Consider the following 19,790-nt stretch of genomic DNA (forward strand, 5'->3'; position numbering starts at 1 on the left):
GGGAGGGGCCGGATAAGTGAAAGGGCTCTGGACTAACAGGACTGAGAGACTCCCAGGAGCCACCGTACAGGGATTTCTGTCAGCACATAGAGGGCAGAAGCTCGGCTCAGAGGGCACAGCTCCACCTATTGGAAGAGAAGAAAATGGGATGCAGCCATAGAACAGGGGATGCCAGCATGGCAGAGATCTGATGTCATCGGAGAGCGGCCGAGGAGAAAACTTCATTGGTGCCAGCGGCGACGGAAACAGTTGGTCCCCTGGTAGGGAGGGTGAGTCACAGATACCCGAGTCTCTCTCGCTTTGTCGTCGAGCCAGAGGGGAGGAGCGGGGCCGCCGCCCGCGCCCGCAAGGTAGGCAGACCTGCGACCAACCTGCAGATCAGGCCCAGCGGTCTGCAGGCATGGTAGGAGGGACAGGGCAGAGCCACCGCCCGCGCTGGCAAGGTAAGCAGACCTGCGACAGACCGGTGGATCAGACCCAGCGGCCTGCCAGCGTGGTACACACTTCACCCCAACTGGAGTAGGGGCAGAGCCTTCGCCTGCGCCTAGATCAGGCCCAGCGGCGCCTGTGTGGTGGTCAAGTGACCCCCAATTGGAGTGGGGGCAGAGCGGAACTGACACCCGTGCCCGCAAGGTGGGCAGACCTGCGACCAACCTGCAGATCAGGCCTAGCGCTCCCCGGGTGTGGTAGGAGGGGCAGGGCAGAGCCTTCGCCCCCACCTGCAAGGTAGGCAGACCTGCGACAGAACGGCGGATCAGGCCCAGGGGTCCGCGGGCGTGGTAGACACCTCACACCAATTGAAGGAGGGGCAGAGCAGAGCCCCCGCCCGCACCTGCAAGGGAGACTTTTCAACTATACAAGAGCAATATAAATATATAGGGGGGGAAAAATTTCAAAAACACAACAGTTTCACCAAGAAGAAAGAAACGCAAGCAGTATGAAAAGACAAGGAAAGAAAGGACCACAAGCAATGCAGGTCAGCTCAACTTTAGAAGAGGTAACAGCTGCAGCAGATGGAATGTCAGATAAAGAATTCAGGATATATATGCTTCAGATGATCTGGAGTATCAAGGAAGAAATTAGACAGCAAAATCAGACAATGAAAGATCACTTCGACAAGGAATTACACAAACAAATCCAGGAAGCAAAGGATCAACTATACAGGGAGATAGAGGTTATAAAAAACAAACAAACAGAAATCCTAGAAATGCAGGAAGCAATAAACCAACTTAAAAACTCAATTGAGAGTACTACCAGCAGAGCAGAACACTTAGAAGATAGAACATCAGACAATGAAGACAAAGTATTTCAACTTGAAAAGAACATAGACAGCTCAGCAAGACTGTTAAGAAACCATGAGCAGAACATCCAAGAAATATGGGATAACATTAAGAGAACAAACTTAAGAGTCATTGGGATACAGGAAGGTATAGAACTCCATACCAAAGGAATGAGCAATTTATTCAATGAAATAATACGAGAAAACTTCCCAGACTTGAAGAATGAGACAGAATCCCAAATTCTAAAAGCCTACAGGACGCCGAATGTGCAAAATCATAAGAGATCCACACCTAGACACATTATAATGAAGATGCCCAACATACAGAATAAGGAGAGAATTTTAAAAGCTACAAGAGAAAGGAAGCAAATTACATTTAGGGGTAAGCCAATCAGGATAACAGCTGATCTTTCAACACAGACTCTGAAAGCTAGAAGATCCTGGAATAACATATTTCAAACACTGAAAGAAAATGGGTTCCAACCAAGAATTGTGTATCCAGCGAAATTAAGCTTCAGGATGGAAGATGAAATTAAAACCTTCCACGACAAACAAAAGTCAAAGGAATATGCAGCTAGAAAACCATCTCTTCAAAACATCCTCGGCAAAACATTACAGGAAGAGGAAATGGAAAATAACAATGAAAACCAACAGTGGGAGGTAGGACAGTAAAGGGGGGGGGGGAATAATCAAAGAGGAAAACAAACCATGTTTAGTAACATAAATAAACAAATATGGCTGGAACAACAACCCATATCTCAATAATAACCCTAAATGTTAATGGCTTAAACTCACCAATTAAGAGACACAGGCTAGTAGAATGGATCACAAAACAAGACCCAACAATATGCTGCCTACAGGAGACGCATTTGATAGGAAAAGACATACACAGGCTGAAGGTGAAAGGTTGGGAAAAATCATATCACTCATATGGACTTCGGAAACAAGCAGGAGTGTCCATACTCATATCAAATAAAATAGATTTCAAGCCAAAGTTAATCAAAAGGGATAAAGAGGGACAATACATACTGCTTAAGGGAACCATACACCAACAAGACATAACAATCATAAATACATATGCCCCAAACAATGGTGCAGCTATACAATGGTGCAGCTATGTTCATCAAACAAACTCTTCTCAAGTTCAAGAGTCTAATAGACCACCATACAATAATCATGGGAGACTTCAACACACCTCTCTCGCCACTGGACAGATCTTCCAAACAAAAGTTGAATAAGGAAACTATAGAACTCAATAACACAATTAATAACCTAGACTTAATTGACATATATAGAATATACCACCCAACATCAAGCAGTTACACTTTTTTCTCAGCAGCACATGGATCCTTCTCAAAAATAGATCATATATTATGTCACAGGGAAACTCTTAGACAATATAAAGGAGTAGAGATAATACCATGCATCCTATCTGATCATAATGGAATGAAACTGAAAATCAACGATAAAAGAAGGAAGGAAAAAGCATACATCACTTGGAGAATGAACAATAGGTTACTGAATGATCAATGGGTTATAGAAGACATCAAGGAGGAAATTAAAAAATTCTTAGAGATTAATGAAAACACAGACACAACATATCGGAATCTGTGGGACACACTGAAAGCAGTTCTAAGAGGAAAATTCATTGCTTGGAGTTCATTCCTTAAAAAAAGAAAAAACCAACAAATAAATGATCTCATGCTTCATCTCAAAATCATAGAAAAAGAAGAGCAAAACAACAGCAAAAGAAGTAGAAGGCAAGAAATAATGAAAATCAGAGCTGAAATTAATGAAATCGAAACAAAAGAAATAATTGAAAAAATTGACAAAACTGAAAGTTGGTTCTTTGAAAAAATAAACAAAATCGACAGACCCTTAGCCATGCTAGCGAAGAGAAGAAGAGAGAGAACTCAAATTACTAGCATACGGGATGAAAAAGGCAATATCACAACAGACACTTCAGAAATACAGAAGATAATCAAAAATTATTTTGAATCCTTATACTCCAATAAATTAGAAGATAGTGAAGGCATTGATAAATTTCTGAAGTCATATGATCTGCCCAGATTGAGTCAGGAGAATATAGACAACCTAAACAGACCAATATCAATCGAGGAAATAGAAGAAACCATCAAAAGACTACCAACTAAGAAAAGCCCAGGACCGGATGGGTATACAGCAGAATTTTACAAACCCTTTAAAGAGGAACTAATACCAATACTTTTCAAGCTATTTCACGAAATAGAAAAAGAGGGAGAACTTCCAAATTCATTCTACGAGGCCAACATCACCCTGATACCTAAACCACACAAAGACACTTCAAAGAAAGAAAACTACAGACCAATATCTCTAATGAACCTAGATGCAAAAATCCTCAATAAAATTCTGGCGAATCGGATACAAAAACATATCAAAAAAATTGTGCACCATGATCAAGTAGGATTCATCCCTGGGATGCAAGGCTGGTTCAATATACGGAAATCAATAAATGTTATTCGCCACATCAATAGACTTAAAAATAAGAACCATATGATCATCTCGATAGATGCGGAAAAAGCATTCGACAAAGTACAGCATCCCTTTATGTTCAAAACTCTAGAAAAACTAGGGATAACAGGAACATACCTCAATATTGTAAAAGCAATCTATGCTAAGCCTCAGGCTAGCATCATTCTTAATGGAGAAAAATTGAAGGCATTCCCTCTAAAATCTGGAACAAGACAGGGATGCCCTCTCTCACCACTTCTGTTCAACATAGTTCTCGAAACACTGGCCACAGCAATTAGACAGACGAAAGAAATTAAAGGCATAAAAATAGGAAAAGAAGAACTTAAATTATCACTATTTGCAGATGATATGATTCTATACCTAGCAGACCCAAAAGGCTCTACAAAGAAACTATTAGAGCTAATAAATGAATTCAGCAAAGTGGCAGGATATAAAATCAACACGCATAAATCAAAGGCATTCCTGTATATCAGCAACAAATCCTCTGAAATGGAAATGAGGACAACCACTCCATTCACAATATCTTCAAAAAAAAATAAAATACTTGGGAATCAACCTAACAAAAGAGGTGAAAGACTTATACAATGAAAACTACAGAACCCTAAAGAGAGAAATAGAAGAAGATCTTAGAAGATGGAAAAATATACCCTGTTCATGGATAGGCAGAACTAACATCATCAAAATGGCGATATTACCAAAAGTTCTCTATAGGTTTAATGCAATGCCAATCAAAATCCCAATGGCATTTCTTGTAGAAATAGAGAAAGCAATCATGAAATTTATATGGAAAAATAAAAGACCCAGAATAGCAAAAGCAATGCTAAGCAGGAAGTGTGAATCAGGCGGTATAGCGATACCAGACTTCAAACTATACTACAGAGCAATAGTAACAAAAACAGCATGGTACTGGTACCAAAACAGGCGGGTGGACCAATGGTACAGAATAGAGGACACAGAAACCAATCCACAAAACTACAACTATCTTATATTTGATAAAGGGGCTAAAAGCATGCAATGGAGGAAGGATAGCATCTTCAACAAATGGTGCTGGGAAAACTGGAAATCCATATGCAACAAAATGAAACTGAATCCCTTTCTCTCGCCATGCACAAAAGTTAATTCAAAATGGATCAAGGAGCTTGATATCAAATCAGAGACACGCCGTCTGATAGAAGAAAAAGTTGGCTACGATCTACATACGGTGGGGTCGGGCTCCAAATTCCTCAATAGGACACCCATAGCACAAAAGTTAATAACTAGAATCAACAAATGGGACTTACTCAAACTAAAAAGTTTTTTCTCAGCAAAAGAAACAATAAGACAGGTAAATAGGAAGCCTACATCCTGGGAACAAATCTTTACTCCTCACACTTCAGATAGAGCCCTAATATCCAGAGTATACAAAGAACTCAAAAAATTAGACAATAACAAACAACCCAATCAACAAATGGGCCAAGGACCTGAACAGACACTTCTCAGAGGAGGACATACAATCAATCAACAAGTACATGAAAAAATGCTCACCATCTCTAGCAGTCAGAGAAATGCAAATCAAAACCACCCTAAGATACCATCTCACTCCAGTAAGATTGGCAGCCATTAGGAAGTCAAACAACAACAAGTGCTGGCGAGGATGTGGGGAAAAGGGTACACTTGTACATTGCTGGTGGGACTGCAAATTGGTGCAGCCAATTTGGAAAGCAGTATGGAGATTTCTTGGAAAGCTGGGAATGGAGCCACCATTTGACCCAGCTATTCCCCTTCTTGGTCTATTCCCTAAAGACCTAAAAAGAGCATGCTACAGGGACACTGCTACATCGATGTTCATAGCAGCTCAATTCACAATAGCAAGACTGTGGAACCAACCCAGATGCCCTTCAATAGACGAATGGATTAAAAAAATGTGGCATTTATACACAATGGAGTATTACTCTGCATTAAAAAATGACAAAATCATAGAATTTGCAGGGAAATGGATGGCACTAGAGCAGATTATGCTAAGTGAAGCTAGCCAATCCCTAAAAAACAAATGCCAAATGTCTTCTTTGATATAAGGAGAGTAACTAAGAAGAGAGTAGGGACGAAGAGCATGAGAAGAAGATTAACATTAAACAGAGATGAGAGGTGGGAGGGAAAGGGAGAGAAAATGGAAATTGCATGGAAATGGAAGGAGACCCTCAGGGTTATACAAAAGAACATACAAGAGGAAATGAGGGGAAAGGGAAAAATAATACAAGGGGGAGAAATGAAGGTCAGTAGAGGGGGTAGAGAGAGAAGAGGGGTGGGGAGGGGAGGGGAGGGGGGATAGTAGAGGATAGGAAAGGTAGCAGAACATGACAGTCACTAGTATGGCAATATGTAAATCAATGGATGTGTAATTGATGTGATTCTGCAATCTGTATATGGGCTAAAAATGGGAGTTCATAACCCACTTGAAGCAAAGTGTGAAAGATGATATATCAAGAACTATGTAATGTTTTGAACAACCAACAATAAAAAATAAAAAATAAATAAAAAATAAAAAAATAAAAAAAAAGTAAATGAATGTAATAAAGGTGAGGAAAAAAAAAAGAAAAAAGAAAAAAAAAAGCATGAATGAGGGAAAGTTTGTGGTTTATCATAATGTACATGTGCTCCAAGTCAACAATAAATCATCCACAATATGTATTTAAAGATAATTTTCAAGCATCCAAATTTTTTTAAATAAACCAAAATATGATATATATATATATAGAGATAGATAAATAGATTTATTTCTTAGTATAAAAATTTTCTGCAGGGGTTGAGAGTATATAGCTCAGTGGTAGAACATTTGCCTACCATGAGCCAAGGCCCTAGGTTCAGTTCCCAGCATCCAAAAAAACACATAAAAAATAAAATAAAAATAACTTGTAAATTTGTCACCAAAATAAAAAATCCTCCTCTTTTATGTTTGTCAATCTATTTATCATAGACAACAGATGTTACAAACTTGCTTCTATAAATCACAAACTCTGAAGGTGTATCTTCATCTTTAAAATGAGATCACTCTTGAATGTCTAAAGATTAGATGTAGTCTTATATCACAGTACCCTGAAATCATAGAAGTATTATTTTTATCATAATTACCTTTTCTATTTCTCTTTGTGTAGCTCCTTCTTTTTTTAGACGCTCCTGTTCTACACACTTGGCATTGTAATTTTCCTTGGATTTCTGGAGGGCCTGAGTTATGCTCTGAATGGTTTGGACAGCTTCCAGAGTTCCTGCAACTTCTTCTTTAGTCTGTTTGGTATGAAATGATTCATCAAAGTTACTGGGCTATAAAGCATTCAATATCTGACCAATCAATCCTTAATAAGAGAAAAAGATACCTTTTTATGAGATTTTGCTTGTTCTTCTCCATATTTCTGAACTTCCTTTATTAATTCCTGTAATTTTCTAACAAGATCCAAGTGACAATTTGCTAATTTTTCTGTAGATGTTTTGAACACATCCCACACTGGTGCAAATGTTCTAAGAAAAAGGAGAAGCATGGGAATAATTTACTAAAAGAAAAAGACTAACGTTCTAAGATGGATCCAATGGAAACACTAATGCTATATTTGGCAAAAAAAATAGTATTAAAATAAATAATGATGATATGACTGATATGATCTTGATTTTTTAATCCTTGGATAATTATCTAAAATATTTTTGGGTCACAGGTACACAGAAATGGGTTAATTTCATTAATTTCATGCCACAGTTCTTTACAGCCCACCCCACCCCCCACCTTATTTCATTATGTTCACATTATTTATTTTCTGCATTGATTTGGTAGAATTTTCTTTTTCCAAGGGGCAGTTACTGGGGATTTCAGGGGCACTTAACCACTGAGCCACATCTCCAGCCCTTTTTATTTTTTATTTTGAGACAGGCTCTCACTATGTTGCTCAGGGCCTTACTAAGTTGCTTAGCTGGTTTTGAGCTCATGGTCTTCCTGTCTTAGCCTCCCAAGCTGCTGTGATAAAATACTATTTTCTATAATACAACCAAGGTCCATTAATTAAAGCTATCTTTTGTTATTCCAGTTTCTTTTGGGCCCTCTACTGTAGTTAATAAAGAAGAAATTACATTTCAGGAGAAGTTTACCAGCATGCAGCCTCTAGAAATAGGAGGGTGTCAGAAAAGTGAGAAGGTTGCCTGTGTAACCTTTAGACCCACGTACTAGGGAAAGAGAGACAGGAGGATTACAAGTTTCAAACCAGCATGGGCAACTTAATGAGACTCTGTCTCAAAATAAATAAAAAGAGCTGAGGATTTGCTCAGTGGTAGAGTGCCACTGGGTTCAACTCCCAGTACTAGGGAGGAAAAGATGAGAAGAGAAATAGAAAAAAAGGAAGAATGAAGTTGAAGCAAAGGAAGGAGAAGGAAGAATAAGGACAAAAGGAAAGAAAAAACAAAAAATAGTTATCAACCACCAGTCTCTATTCTTCCAGTGAAAAAGGCTGCAATTTACCAGACTTCCTAGACACACTGCACAGGACTACAGGAGGGCCTCTTAGTGATATACACTGTTAGCCCATACCTAATGAACAGTGCCACTACACTAAAAGTGAACAAAGATTCCAACTCTGCTTTGCCCAAAACACAAAGCAGAAAGTCTTTTGTTCAAATTCATTCAACCATACTCTAGAATACTTACATAAAATACTCAATCATTTTTAATCACAGAATTATTTGTGAATGCAATCATTTATATAGACCCTTCTTAAATGAAAATATAAATTAACATCTATACACAATTTTGCATGAAATTTTAGAGGATTCAAAGGTTTATCAGAACTGCAGATATAGAAGAATTTTTTATTGATAATCACTGAAAAAATCTTTTCAGACTAATTATTTTAGTATCTTAGTTAAAATACAACCTTTCCTCAATTTTTAGATAATTAAATAAGATTAATCATTCCTTCCTGAGTTGTTGTGGTTCAGGGGATTATGGATACGAGCACATTTTCATTTTAAATACGTTTTTGTTATTAGTTTTCATATTTCAAGGAGTATATTTTTTTCAATACAAATTTTTAAAGAAAGTTCTATAATAAAAAGATATCTTAATGGAATTTTTTTTTTTTAAGTACTGAGGATTGAACTTGGGGGCACTTGATCACTAAGCCACATCCCCAGCCCTGTTTTATATTTTACTTAGAGACAGGGTCTTACTGACTTGCTCAATGCCTCACTTTTGCTGATGCTGGCTTTGAACTCCTAATCCTCCTGCCTCAGCTTCCTAAGCCACTGCGTAGTCATCTTAATGGATTTTAATCCACTAATAAGACAGTTTATGCTAAGTGAGTTTTAAAGATCACTGTTATATTACAACAGAATTTAAATTAACTGATAGAAAACTTACCACTTTACAAGTGGTAACATTCATCATCTCAAATTTATATACTACTGAATGACTATACAGAAAAAATAATTGTCAAATTTCTTTGTGTTAACTGATTCAGCAACATTATTATATTTTCTAGCAAGTCAAGAATATATTCATAAGACATTTTAAATAAACACATAATACAATCATACATATATACTGACATTTCAATCAATGACAAACCACATAAACAATATATATCAGTAATCCCATAAACTCATATCACTTCATGATATTATAGCCATTTTAGTTTGTGTAAGTATATCCTATGCCATTTGCATAACAAAAAATTACCTAACATGTGATTCTCAGAATGTATTACCATTGTTAAATGATGTATATCACTGAATTTCTGAACTACTATATCTTAAGTAGAAACCTAATATTCTTAAGAACTTTGCCTAAATGAACACTGAAAAAGAGGAAGAAATTAACTCACCCAAGTTGTGAATAATTGCTTGCAGATTTTGCTAGTTTTGTCATTGACCTGGAATATGCCTCTTCTATTGTAGCTCTGTTGAATCAAATTTCCATATTAGAATATCTCTTAATTAGTGACCAAAAACATAACAGTTACCACAATACAATAACAATGAAGAGACAAAAAGATACTTCAAATTATATGTTAAAAATTATAGTATACAATTCTGAATTTCTGGTCTATATGCCTTTTGTACACATATACTTTAAAAAGCTGGTACAGAACTAAAATAACTTACATCATAGTAAGTTTTAATGAATTTATTTTTTTATTTTTAGTACCAATGGTTATTTGAACAGGAAGCACAAGAGTGTTGCTTCTTGTATTCATCTGTAAACTAATTCATTGTGTAAGTCATTTGTATTTAATACTTCCTTAATGTACTTAACATAATTTTGTTATTATTCAAAACTGAGATCCATATTTAACAGAACAAGAAACTAATGGCAGTCATTTGCACACAACTAAATATAAACCAGCAGAAAGTCTGAGGTCCTGAATTTTGGAGCTTATTTTGTGATTAGGTCTAAAATATAAGTATTTCATACTAAAAAATTGTGTTTTATATAACTATTATTTAGTGGATCGGATTTTAGGCTTAAAAATCCATTAAATATGGTTAAAAAACAAATTATTCTACAGATAAATAATCAATGAATGTTATAGTTTTACCTTTTTCCATAATTACCCTGGTCCTTCTCAACAGTGCTATTCCTTAATAGTGGAACATTCTGTCTTTTCATTTGACAGGTTAAACTTCCTGCCCCTATCTAAATCAGATCTACACTGCTCTTACCCCAGTAAAGGCCCCAGTCCTAGCTACACTTAGATATCTGCATCACTGCAAAATCAGAATATCCAAACTAAGCTCATTTCTAAATTCTTCCCAAACTCAGCCCCTACCAAAAATAGTTAAATAAAAAAGAAATAGTAGCAGTAACTGCCTCTCACAGATAACACTGTGGTTTTTTTTCCTGTTCTTCTAAACTTTTTGGTATTGTTTAAATAATGATATATTATAAAAGTAATACTTTGATCACCTAAAAATCACTCAGAAATAAATATCAGTATCTCAATTTTGTTTAAGAGCAAAAAATAAACACACACACACACACACACACACACTTAAATTTCAAATAACAGTAATGTGAGTATGATACCAAAACCTCTTACTAAGGAAAATTAGAAAATGATGGAAGGGGGAAATAGTGACTTAAAAGCACCAGAGAACCAATCAAAGATAAGAATCAGAATGCCAAAATCCAAGAGAAAAATACTCCAAGAAGTGAGTCAGGAATGTGGGGCATCTTTATCCTTAGGGGCATCTAGAAGAGGTAGCTGAAAAGCTAAGAGTGAAAAAAAGCTTTCCACAGTCTCACGAGCAAGGAAAACAAAACTTATAAAGATTATGATAGGAAGCAGGGGAAATCCCATCCCACGAAGTTGAGGTAATAAATGCAATACTCTTCAAGTAAGGATGAACCAGAAGTATAGACAAGCACTCACAAGAATCATAAACCATCTCTTCAAACTCTGATGTTGGATTTTTGTATAGACATCTTATATACACTCAGAAAACCACTAAGCACATAAGGAAACAAGATAACATAAACAAACAGAAAAACAACAGAAACAAATTACCAGGATTCCAAATGTGAAGATGACAAAGCTTAGACTTTGAGTACATGTATTATGTTCAAGATCATATATAAATCATATCAAGAATCTCAGTAAAAACCTGAAAATCATTAAAAAGGACTAGAAGAGCCAGGCGCGGTGGTACACACGTGTAATCCCAGTGGCTCAGCAGGCTGAGATAGGAGAATCTCAAATTCAAAGTCTGTCTTAGCAATAGTGAGGCGCTAAGCAACTCAATGAGACTCTGTCTCTAAATAAAATACAAAAAAAGGGTTGGGGATGTGGCTCATGCCTGAGTGCCCCTGGGTTCAATCTCTGGTACCCCACCACCACCACAAAAAAAGGACTAGAAGAAAGCTTGCCAAATTAGGGGGAAAAAAACACACAAACTGAAATTCTGAAATATAAAATAACCAAAATTAATATCTCAAAGGATGAGATTGTTTTTTGGTACTAGGGATTGAACCTAGGGTGCTTATCCGCTAAGTCACATCCCCATCATTTTTTATATTTTATTCAGAGACAGGGTTACTTATGGCCTAAGTTACTTATGGCCTTGCCAAACTGCTGAGGCTGGCTTTGAACTTGCAGTCCTCCTGCCTCAGCCTCCCTAGCCGCTGGGATTCAGGCATGCATACTATACCTGGCTCAGATGATGAGATTGTTACAGCAGATTGATACACTGTAATGAGAACTTGATAACTAGAAGACAGATAAGAAGAAATCTATCCCAGACTAAAGCTCAAATACAAAAGAGGAGGAAATAGAGAGTCTAACATATGAAGAAACAAAGAATGGGTAAGAAGAAATACTGAAAGAAATAATGATGGAGAATTTTCCAAAACTGACAAAAGCTATAAAACCACAGATCTAAATAACACAACAAACCTACAAGTATGAATAAAAAAAGGTTGGAGATATGGCTCAATGGCAAGTGCACTTAGCATACATGAGGGTCCTGGGTTCAATCCTCAGCACCACAAAAGAATGAAGAAAAAAAAAAGGCAATCAACACTTAGTTACACCATATAAAACTGCTGAAAACCAAAAACTAAAAAACAAAATCAAACATTGTCAACCAACAAATGTCACTTTCAAAGGAGCAATAGCTAGACTAACTGCTAACATTTCACAGCAGATAATGAAATGATTTTCAAAGATTTGTTTTAAAAAAGGAATCTGCCAATTAGAATTCTATATCCAGCAAAATATAAATGAAAGTAAATCCCTAAGGCAATAATTGATCTAGGAGATGATCATCAACAATCATTAACATCACAAAACAGATATAATTGGATGTTACACTCCTAGGATGGAGGATGTTACACACCTCTGATAGAGTATGCACCACCACCTATTATGTATTCTGCTCAGAATACTAAGTGAAATTTGTTCAAGATGCTAGATGTAAATAATCTATAGGAAATATAAAGGTAAGTAAAAATGTTAAGTAAAATCATTACATATTACCAGAAGTGGAACACTAAATAGTATAATCTGATTTATTTAACAACCAAAAGACAATAAGAGACCTGAAAAAGAAACAAACCAAAAAAAGACATCAACCAGGTATAATATAGAGATCTTGCTAGGATACTAATTAGAAGATATCAACTACATATGTGCATATGTGTACGTATATGTACATATGCATTGTGTATGTTCATGGCAACTAAGGAAAATTGAGCACTCACTGTATATTCAGTGATACTAAGGAATTAATACTACATTTTTAGATAGGAAATGTTGTGCTTTTTAAAGGCTCTTCTAAAGATACATCTGAAATGTAAATGGATGAAATGTAACATTTCTGAATCTGATACTGAATTTATAACAATTTAGTAGCAGTGATATGGATCAGCTGAAACAAGAATGACCATGATTTGATAACAAGAATAGCCATATTGAGGCTGGGTGATTGCTACATGGAAGTTCCTTACATTAAGAACTTCTATACAGTTCTGTATGTGTTCAAAAGCATTTTAAATTATGATAAAGATATTATTACGCTAACAAAAATTGAGAATTTATCATCAGCAAATCCACATCAACTAGAATTTTAAAAAGACGTATTTAAAACAAAAGAAAAACTATCCAAGATAAAGTATTTTTTTAAATATATATATTTAGTTGTAGATGGATACAATGACATTAATTAATTTATTTATTTTTATGTGGTGCTGAGGATCAAACTCAGTGTCTCATGTGTGCTAGGCAAGCACTCTACCATTGAGCCACAACCCCAACCGCGAGATAAAGTAATTTTAACAAACTTCACTAATAACTGTATGAGAATAATAAAAATAAAGAGCATTTTTGTGTGTGTGAATGGGCCATAAAACCTAAATAACAAATTACATGACTTAAATTAACTAAAGACTGGAAAATTTTAAACTAATCATTAAATCTGTTGGATAAATAATGTGATTTTTAAGTCCAGAAAGCCACCTTAAACAAAAATGTCATGCTGGGCACTGTGGCACACACCTATAATCCCAGTGACTCAGGTGGCTGAAGCAGAAGGATCACAAGTTTGAGATCAGCCTCAGCAAATTAAAGAGGCCCTCAGCAACTTACCAGGACCCTGTCTCAAAATAAAAAATAAAAAGGGCTGGGGATGTAGCTCAGTGGTAAGGTACCCCTTTCACCAATAGGTCATTCAACATAAAAATCAATAAAAATATTTCCAATCTAAATAATACTATAAATCAACTAGACCTAACAAACAAACATCTACAAAATGACCCCCAGAACAGCTGAATTCACTTTTTCCTTAGCAGCTCATGGAACCTTTTCCACAATATACCATATACTAAGTCACAACATAAGTCTTAGCAAATACAAAAAACTGGTATAATCCTATGCATTTTATAAAATCATAATGGAATGAAATTAGAAATTAAAAGGAATAAAAATTATAGAAACCACATAAACACATGAAGATTGAACAGTACTCTTTTAAATGAGGAGTGGATTATAAATGAAAGAAGAAAGCAATAAATTCTTAGATTCAAATGAGAACAGAGATACAAAAAATAAAGTTCTCTAGGACAGTATAAGGCAGTTCTAGGAGAAAAGTTTATTGCATTAAGTACCTACACTTAAAAAAAACAAAGATACCAAATAATCTAATACTATGCACCTCAGGGTCCTAGAAAAGGAAAAACAAACTAATTCCAAAATGAGTAAAAGATAGGAAATAATTAAGAAGGAAATAATTAAGATCTAAAACAAAATAAATGAAATTGAGAACAATATTTTATCCTATAATATTTCTCAATCTTTTATTGCATCACTTTTGCTAACATATCCAATGAAAAATGCATAAATAGTATGTTAAGCAGTAATTTGCAAACCAAGTATTTAACAATGTCTCTCCAAACTATTATGCAGCCCTCAGGTATGTAGATAATTAAAAAAAAATACTCCTCTAAAATATAATTATAGGTAAGCTGGATGGCACACACCTATAACCCCAGGTACTCAGGAGGCTAAGGCAGGAAGATTGCAAATTTGAGGCCAGCCTCAGCAACTTACCAAGACCCAGTCTCAGAACTAAAATAAAATAAAGGGGTGGGGATGTAGCTGAGGAGTAAAGTGCCCCTGCATTCAATCCCCTGTACTGCAAAAAGTAAATAAAAAGACATAACATTCATAAATATATATACACATATATACATATAGTTACAGTATACTTATATACATATATACATGTAGTTACAGTATACTTTTTTAAAGTGTCCATTATTATTCTAAACCCTACCAAATTTTGTCCAATTACTTATATTTTATAATTCAAATTGATAATTGTTTAACAAATTACTTATAACAAATACATACCTTTCTCTTACAAAATCTGCTAGTTCTTTTGTTGATATCTGTCCATGTTTCATATTATGGTAGAGAACGTCAAAGCCACTATTTTTTTCTCCCTAAAATTCAAAGATATTTAATATTTAGTTTATAGATATTTAGTTTAACAAAAGAGAAAGAGGTAAAAAATGACTGGAGAATACAATAACTCTAGACTACATAAATATTATTCTTATCTTACAAATCTTATGCTCTGGTAAGTTGTTTTTCCTTAATTTAACCACTATCATTCACAGTATGATTTTAAACTGTTATCAATGCAATTCTACATGCTTTGATAAATGTAATTTACTATATATACACATATAGACATGCACACACATATGCTCATATTCCATAATCACCCATAATGGTATATAATTAATGAATATAAGTATGAAATTTTAACATACAGCATTAAGTTAGAAAATATCAGCAACAGACCTTTTAAAATCCCATTTCAGTTCTTTTGAGACATACTAAGAAACTAACTCAAGAATTTGTGCTTTAAAACAACTAAATCTTGACCTGAGTCAAGATGCCATAGTATTTTTTCATCATATAAGCATTAGACACCAGAAAAACAAATACTTTACAATTCCTATTCTAAACCCTTTAGTAAACTTGAGAGAGCTTGAAAAGAATAAAATTTTAAGAAAAGAGAAGAAACAGGCTATTTTCTTAGTCTTCAACTAATTAGAATAACAGAATCAGATCACTACACTTTATTGCTGTGTAATTGTATAAATACTAAATTAGTAAATCACGACAAAGAAAACATGAGAAATGTCAATTTAATCTGTGAAATAAAAGATCACTAATAAACATAACAACTCTCTTTAACAGGTTTATTTTTCTTCAGTGCCAAATTTACTAAATTTTACTATTTTATTGATATTAAGTAAAATTTAGTAAATTTAGCATTCAATAGAGTAAAATTAATATAATAACAGTAATATACCTTGGGAAACAATATTAGCTACTCCACTCCTCAGTTTTGTTGTTTTTTATCTTAGGGATTTTCTAAAATAACATCATTTATTTATTTGTTTTTATGTGGTGCTGAGGATTGAACCCAGTGCCTCACACATGCTAGCCAAGCACTCTACCACTGAGCCACAAACCCAGCCCCTCAGTTCTTAACTTAGAAAGAACATTTTTCCTAATAGGGATCATGATGCACAAGGAACCTCCTTCGAAGGCACTAATGACTACACATTGCCTGATTACAAATCCATTTGTTATTTCTTCTATTTGGACATTCATTCATGACCAGGTCAAAAAATACAGTGAGTCAGACTACTGAGCACACAAGAGAATTAAATTACCTTCAGAATCTGTATTCTGATTAAGAAGCCCTTGAAGAAGTAAGTTATTTATTAAGAAATTCAGATATCCAGATAGCATTTTACTCAGGAATTCCCAGTAGAAGGGGCATTCCTTTTCTCTAATACAATTTCACAAACTTATTAACACAGATATTTATTGATCATGAACATTTTCTTTGAAACAAATTAAGCAATAACTTAAATACTTCAAATGAATATGTTATTTAGATATATACACATATATAGACACACACATATATATCCATACAGATAAATATATTTGCGCATATATATATATCCTTTTATTAAAAACTTCAGGGCTGGGGTGTGGCTCAGTGGTAGAGCACTTGCCTTGCATGCATGGGGCGCTGGGTTCTATCCTAAGCAACACATAAATAAATAAAATAAAGGTATTTTATCTACAACTTAAAAAAAAAAAACTTCGAAGTTGAGGTGATTAACAAAGAACCTAGGTTTTACTGTCACCATGTCAAAAACTTACTGTAAAGCCTAAATAAGAGATGACAATATATTAAATACACATATATTTCAAAATCAATTTTATAACATTTTGTTGTCCCCCCAAAAGAACCCACACCCAAGTGGCTACATTTTTAAGTGTAGGTATGTACATCAGTACCCATCAGGCTCATTTTCAGCTGGCTTATTTGTTAATTTGATCAGTACTTGTGAATTAAGCACATACATGTCCACAAAGAAATTTGTATATGAATGTTCGTAGCAGTATTATTCACAATAACTAAATAGTGGAAATAATCCAAATGTCCATCAACTGATGAGCAGATAAAAACAAAGTGATATACCCATACAATGGAGTATTATTGGGTCATAAAAAGGAATGAAGTAGGCCAGGTGCAGTGGTGCACACCTGTAGTCCCAGCAATTTGAGAGGCTGAGGCAGGCAGATCACAAGTTCAAGGCCAGCCTCAGCAAATTAGCGAGGCCCTAGCTAATCTAGCAAGACCCTATCTCAAAAAATTTTTTTAAATAAAATAAAATAAAAGAGCTGAGGATGTGCCTCAATGGTTGCTGGGTTCAACGCCTGGTACCAAAAAAAGGGGGGGAGTGTGGAAGATAAAGTATTGTTACATTCTCCAACACTGAGGAAACTTGGAAAACATTACACTAAGTGAAAGATACAGTTGTCAAAAGACCACATACTATTACAATTTCATTCATATCAAAGTGCAGAACAGGGAAATATACACAGACAGAAAATAGAGAAATGGATTGCTTGAAGGTAGGAAAGTAAGGTAGGGGATGAATGATAAAGGTTACAGAGGTTTCTCCTTAAAGTGATGAAAATGTTCTTAAATTGTATTTGATGATGACTGCACATATCAATGAATATTGCCAAAAAAAAAATGAACTGAATTCTATTTCTATTTCTATTGTATTACTGGGGATCCAACACAGGCTCTACCACTGAGCTCCAACCCCCAGTCTGAATTGTACATGTTCAAGGAGTGAATTATAAGGCATATAAAAAAATATCTCAATAAAATTATTTTTAAAAAGTGAAGTACATGTTTTTTATATGTTTCCCTTCCTAGGTTCTTGTGTTAAGAGCTAACAAAACTCTGGAAGAATTCAGCTTACCCTTCTTAATCAAAAAATTCTTGCAGAGCAATTTTTATTATTAACTGGCAAAAACAGCTATCAATACCTTTGCTGGTCCAAAGAAGAAAATTACAATGAAGGTTCAAACTTAGATAGGATCTCTTATCAGTTGATCACAAAAGCATTTTACAAAAAGCAGTACTCTGACTGAATGTCCACTAGCTATGACCTGGTGTAAATCAAATCTTATTATAATCCAACACAAACGAGTATCAAACATCTTTGCAAATTGGGTTGGGAGTGAAGCTCAATGCTATAGCACTCGCCTACCATGTATAAGGTCCTAGGTTCACAGTCCCCAACATTAAACAATCAAAATCTCTGTAAATGATTTTTAACATGAAAAAGAAAAAAAGGGAATTGTAATTTCAGCATCCTTGGAAGATTATAAATTCAGAATCATGTAAGCCCTTTAAAAGAACAAATTTCTTGGGGCCGGGATTGTGGCTCAGTGGTAGAGTGCTTGCCTAGCATGTAAGGCACTGTGTTTGATCCCTATCACCATATAAAAATAAACTAAAAATAAAGGTATTGTGTCCATCTACAACTAAAAAAAAAATTTTAAAGAAGAACAAATTTCTTGGTACCTATTTTTTTCCTCTTCCTGCTCTAATTAAGATGATTTCAGTTAACAGTTTGATGTACATCAATCCAGAATCCTTTTTGCACAGGCAAGATGTTACTTTTAATATGAGAATGATATTATGTTATCATATCATTTTTGCACTTGTATTAACAACTAAACTAAAATTTAGCTAAAAAGATGTTATAAATAAGTCATTAAAAAATATTTAAATTTGGGTTGGGGTTGCAGCTCAGTGGTAGAACATTTGCTTAGCATGTGTGAGGCACTGGGTTTGATCCTCAGCACCACCTAAAAATAAATAAAGGTATTGTGTCCATCTACAACTAAAAATATTTTTTTAAATGTTTAAGTTTTTTCCAGAAGTCACAAGTGAGGCATCCTTGAAATTTCTAATTAAAACATTTAAATAAGTTGTTAGGTCTACCTCTTGAAACCCAAAGACATTTTTTATTTAATTTGATAACAACTTTATACTTTAAAATAAATACACATAATAATCTAGCATATTTATTCTTTAAGAAAAAATGATTTTGAAATTTCTCCTTCAACAAACTTTTTAAGGTCAACAGTAAGTTAAACACTAAAAATAAAACCTGGATATGCTTCACTTTTGATAACTGTAAGAATTGGAGGGCTGGGGCCATAGCTCAGTGCTAGAGCGCTTGCCTTGCAAATGTAAGGCACTGGATTAGAGCTTCAGCACCACATAAAAAAATAATAAATTAATAAACAAAGATATTGTGTGTCCATCTACAACTAAAAAAAATTTTTTTAAAAGAAGGTTTAGCTTTAGACTTTTAAAAAAAATTGGAAAATAGGCAGAAGATAGACTGTATACTGTATAATGAGTTCAAATGATGGATTTCACTAAATTTCCTTTTTAATTTTTTTTCTAATATCTTTATTTTATTTATTGTTATGTGGTGCTGAGGATCAAACCCAGCGCCTCGCACGTGCTGGGCGAGTGCTCTACCACTGAGCTACAACCCCAGCCACCTCCTTTTTAATCTTTAAAAAAAGCTTTTGGAGGGCTGGGGTTGTGGTTCAGTAGTGGAGCACTTGCCTAGCACGTGTGA

The 19,790-nt window shown here is 34.9% G+C and overlaps 1 protein-coding gene across 4 annotated transcripts in view; it reads right to left on the reverse strand.

Moving 5' to 3' along the window:
• The window catches only part of Fcho2 (FCH and mu domain containing endocytic adaptor 2), a 141,020-nt gene that overhangs the window by 110,710 nt on the left and 10,520 nt on the right, over positions 1-19,790 (reverse strand). For all 4 annotated transcript variants that reach the window (XM_058574144.1, XM_058574146.1, XM_058574143.1 and 1 more), the window contains exons 2-5: positions 15,148-15,239; positions 9,628-9,702; positions 7,141-7,282; positions 6,899-7,051 (exon numbers count right to left, since the gene is read on the reverse strand). In XM_058574144.1, coding sequence (XP_058430127.1) covers positions 6,899-7,051; positions 7,141-7,282; positions 9,628-9,702; positions 15,148-15,239 — 462 coding nt within the window. The remainder of the gene's footprint in view (positions 1-6,898; positions 7,052-7,140; positions 7,283-9,627; positions 9,703-15,147; positions 15,240-19,790) is intronic.

The sequence above is a fragment of the Marmota monax genome, unplaced genomic scaffold (assembly GCF_021218885.2).
Source record: "Marmota monax isolate L192 unplaced genomic scaffold, Marmota_monax_Labrador192_F-V1.1 WCK01_AAM20220418_F8-fsc00018, whole genome shotgun sequence".
NCBI classification, from domain to species: domain Eukaryota; kingdom Metazoa; phylum Chordata; class Mammalia; order Rodentia; family Sciuridae; genus Marmota; species Marmota monax.